This window comes from Selaginella moellendorffii, unplaced genomic scaffold (assembly GCF_000143415.4).
Source record: "Selaginella moellendorffii unplaced genomic scaffold, v1.0 SELMOscaffold_116, whole genome shotgun sequence".
NCBI classification, from domain to species: Eukaryota; Viridiplantae; Streptophyta; class Lycopodiopsida; order Selaginellales; family Selaginellaceae; genus Selaginella; species Selaginella moellendorffii.
Window position 1 is genome coordinate 824 of NW_003314377.1, and position 4,777 is coordinate 5,600.

Consider the following 4,777-nt stretch of genomic DNA (forward strand, 5'->3'; position numbering starts at 1 on the left):
GTCTACGATATACGAACAGAATACGCCACTCATTGAAGTTGCTAGATGGATCATATCTGAGCAAATTGGCACCGTCCCGTTGCATTCAAACCTTCATGGGTTTGTAAGCAGCCCTCCAGCCACCTTTCATAAATGCAGTAACGGGATTGCGTTCTCTCTTGAGATTTATACTGTATCTTGCAAAGGTTTGCACTTCCACCACTTGGAGATCAGTTCTTCATTAGCTGTTTACAGGGTCTTGCAACACCCACCAAGAAGCATGATCTCTTCTTTCTTTCCTCTTTCTCGTCCCAGAAAGACATATCATGTTCTTCAAACTTGCGCCGGCCATACTCCATGTGACACATTAAAGTACGGTCGGAACTCCCGGGTTCCGTACCCCAGTGGATCGACCCCACGCAATTGATGGATCAGCGCCAACTTTACGTGGGAATGGGACAACACACAGAGGAGAGAGGAAGAGGAAAAAGCGCAGCAAACATGGGGTTTTTAATTTTTTTTTAAAGATTTCTTTGGGCTGGGAAGATAGGCGGATAGATTTGCATTTGAAACGTGAGGTCTCGAGATTGACAAAATAACATTGACTTGATATCCTTCCCCCATCCGGGATAGTTTTTCTTCGCTTTTGGACGATCGTCATTGTCAATGTTATACAGCGTACATGTATAGCTGTGGTTTGCATGATTCACAAGTGTGTTGTCAAATGGTTGTGACATCGATTTCCCGGACAAAACATTTCGAGAACACAAAAAGGAAGACTTGAAATGGGGTTAACGTCGTGTGTAAGTTATGGATCCGAAGATTTGACTCGATATTCTATGTGCACGAAGCACCAGTGTACACAACGCATACAATAGAGTCTAACATTTTCTCTAACAATTGTTACAAAAAAGTGGCAGAGCAGCAGCGCACAACTCCATTTATTTGGCCATCCTCCAAGTTGGTTATGATTCCATTCTATTCTTCACACCAACCGCGAATTGAATTGCCCCAGCTTTCGGTTTTTTCCGGAGGAGAATCTGCAAGCTTGCCATTTGCCTAAATACGTCGAATCTTTTAGGGTTGTTTAGATAGACTTTTCTTCACGCAAGGGAAAGGAAAAGGAAAAGTGTACATTCGGAACAAAAGCTATGGTTTGGTTGCATTTACGAAGAGCCGGGGTAGTAGCGAGCACTCAGGACCACTCGCGGCAAACAAAAACCTAGAAGTAAGATTGTCACGCAAGAAGCGCTCAGGTAGCGTCGCCAGTCGCATTCTTCGTAGTTTGGTGATTCTCTCGCGTCTGAGCAAGCGCGGTGAGTTCTCGAGGATTTGGGTCGTTTTCCATGGTCGCATTAGCGTAGTGGGCGCTCGCAGATCGCCAGTCGGAAGCTCCGATCGCTCCACTGCCACTGTCGAAGTGGGTTTTCTAGCGAAAAAAAGTCCTTTCCTGTTTATCTTACACATCGATCGTTGTGGAGAGCAAGTAGCAACAAGCCTTTTGCTTTTTTCCAGGTCCCCCTTCTTCTTTCGCTTTGTTCTTTATTCGTTTTGTCTTGTTTCTCTTCCTCGAGCGCCCTCTCGTTTTGTTTTGCTTCCACCCATAGCAAAGGAAGAAGAGTTTCCATCCTTCTTTGATCTCTCGTGTCTTTCATTCATTGCGCTGTGCTCGAGGACCACCCGACAGCCCTCAGTGCTGGGAATCGGGCAAATCTGTGGATGGACGACGACGACAACGCACAAGCACGACGACCACCTCGCTCGAAAAATCTGTCGGCGCATATCAGCAGCAGCGCAGCCATAGCCAGCTCTCATTCTTCTTCCTCTTTCCATTCTTCTTCTCCCGGTCAATCCCTTCTCTTTCCTCGTGTGCTTCCACACTATCATCGCCCGTCACCCTCGACGCATTCATGGAGCACAGTAGCAGGAGGAAGAAGCTACAAGCGCTCGCGCCGCTGGAGCTCTCGGCGGATAACACATCCAAGTTGATGGGTAGCCGGGCGGCGGCGCTCAAGCGTCTCTCGGAGCGAGCAAACAATACGTTGTGCTCCTCCACGAGCCTCTCAGCTCCGCCACCCTTCTCCGGCTCTCTGGTGGATCCATCCTCCCCTCGAAAGATCTCCTTCTCGTTCTCGGAGCTCGGCCAGGCCATCATCGCGCGGCTCCGGAGCTACGGCGTCCGGATCGACCCGGGGCTGTCGGACGAGGAGATCGAACTGGCGCAGGCCGCCTTCCAGATCACATTCCCGCCGGATCTGCGAGGAATTCTCCAGCAGGGCTTGCCGATCGGGCCCGGATTCCCCGATTGGCGATCCCAGCTCGGCTCCCACAAGCTAAAACTGTGGATCGCGGCGCCCAAGACAGGGCTGTGCTCCGCTGCGGAGCTCGGACTCTTTTGGTGGCGGGGTTGGGGAGCTCGGCCCCCCGAGCCGGAGGGAGCTGCCCGAGCTTCCCGGGCTGCCCTGCGACGGGCGCCCGTCATGGTGCCCGTCTTCTCGCAGTGCTACGTCCCGTCGCAGCCCGTCAGGGCCGGCAACCCGGTCATGTACGTGGACCGGTCCGAGGCGTTCTACTGCGCTCACGAGCTGTCCGAGTTCTTCGGTAAGGAGTGTTTTAAACGCTTTGTAAGCGGTGGTGGTGGCGGCGGTGGCGGCTGTGGATCGAGCATTGCGGCGTACTGCCCGGAGCCGATGGCCGTCCAGCAGCAAGAGCCCAGGGTTTTGGGGGTGGAGAGCGCGCGGAAGATGATCGCGCGGTGCGTGAGCAACATTGGCGAGGATCTGGAGGGGCTGGAGGCGGCGCTGGCGGAGCGGCGCTCGAGCGTGTCGGCGAGGAGCGTCCTCGCGGGCCCCCGCGCGAGCTCCACCTCAAGGAGCTCGGATGGGTCCTCCGATGATCATGAGCCCGGGCCGAGCCACCACCATCCATCATCGCTCCTTCTTCCCAGGGAGCGATTGGGCCACAGTAGCAGCAACAGGGGAGGGGGGATGCGGAGGATCGAGTTTTGGAGCGATCTCGTGGAGAAGGGGCCGAGCATGAACGCCGCGGCGGGGCGATCGGCCAGTCACGATGATGGATTAGTGCAAGTGGGCGGTGAGACGGATCTGGATTGGGAGAACGCCAAATCCAATCCATGGCAACTGGTCAAAGAATCCGTGGGCGAGATGGCGATCAAGCTCCGGAGGGCAGGGTGGAATGAACGGGACGTGGCAGAGATCATGGATTCCTGCGAGCAACTGGATCACAGGTGCGATGATCCCAGGCCTAACCCAGCGGATCGGGAGAGCGTGATCGAAGGCCTGGCCGCTCATCTAGATTTTCTCTCCTCGTGCCTCCGCGATGCCGGGTGGAGCATCCACGATATCTCCGAAACCCTCTACTCGGATCTGACTGGCTTCTCAGAGCATCCGGGCCGAAGGGCGAGAATCTCTCCCGAAGTAGCTTCCAGGATTGGCCTTCTCGCGGCATTCGTTGCACAGGGTTAGCTTTGCTAGATTTAGTAAATTCGAATGATTTAATTAGCACAAAATACTTTTTATTTATAAAACCCTTATTAAAGAAGCTTAAGTTCTGCTAATCTAGTGCAAAAGAGGAGTTGTTGCAAAAGAGGAGTATGTTGCTCTACCATAAAAAAAAATGAAAAGAAATGGAGAAATAAAAGAGAAAAAAAGAAAAAGCTATAAGAATGAATGAGATTTGAAAATAAAAGACACAAATCCAAGCACTTTTATAAGATAATTAGAGTTACCCTTCATCAATATAAGTGCATGGAATATAAAAATGTTTATACTCAATTAACCTAAAAACCCTAGTTGAACAAATTGACACCAATCTGATGACTATTAAATTCCCATTATGCTAATAATAGTTTATGGCATTAATTTGGACCTCATAATTGTAATAATTTTTATTTTCTTACTTTTATTTATTATTGAACTTCATAAGACACAATTAAAATATATGGCAACAATTTACTTCTTTACTGCCACCATTATTAATTTCAACTCCAAAATCAGCAAAGAAGAAATTATTATAACAACCTTGAGTTGAAGTACCTTCCACAACATTTAAGCTCCAAGTCCTTGAACTTGTAGTAGTCAAGCTAATATTAACACTACATATAGGTCCCTTCAAACATTTTCCTATATATCTGAAATTGTCTGATGACCAAGGTTCAAAATTATCAATACTTGTATCAAGATCACCAAATGTAACTTGTGATCCAAATTTATCCTTAAATGTTACTCCCACTGTGCCATCAGTGCCATTGTTACCAGTTTTAACTTCAAAATTATAAACACAAGTTTTATTTATAGTTGGTGTCTGAAAAAATCACAAAACATATATTAATAACAATATAATTGATGGAATTTCTAAGCTTACAGGTAATATTATTGCCAGTGCAATATTTGAACATATTGCTAAGATTATAACTGTAAAAATGGCTTGTAACTTTACCATGGCCTTGAAATGTAAAAGAAGTGTAGAATTCAGTATTGGGGTTTTATGGATCATCTAATTTATAAGGATACAAGTCTTTTTAGGTGCACTGAAATATAATGTTTAAGTACATAAGTCTTTCTATTAAGTGCACCAAAAAAGGTTCATATATATCCAGAAGGAAAGTATAACTAAAATTATTTTGGTTTAGGAAAGAATTGGTGCAATTGCTTAATGTTATGCAATTGTAATTTAATAATTAAACTTAGTTAAGGGTGGTGTTTGGTGCATATAATGCAACTCTTTTTACTCTTGTTGCCAATCTTCATATTTGACTGAATTTTGTCCATGAGAATCT

The 4,777-nt window shown here is 47.2% G+C and overlaps 1 protein-coding gene across 1 annotated transcript; it reads left to right on the forward strand.

Moving 5' to 3' along the window:
- Positions 1-1,865: 1,865 nt before the first annotated feature.
- Positions 1,866-3,543, forward strand: LOC9635461. The gene has a single exon (XM_002991122.2). It carries the CDS (start codon positions 1,890-1,892, stop codon positions 3,462-3,464), a length of 1,575 nt encoding a protein of 524 aa, XP_002991168.1. The 5' UTR covers positions 1,866-1,889; the 3' UTR covers positions 3,465-3,543.
- The last annotated feature ends 1,234 nt before the right edge of the window (positions 3,544-4,777 follow it).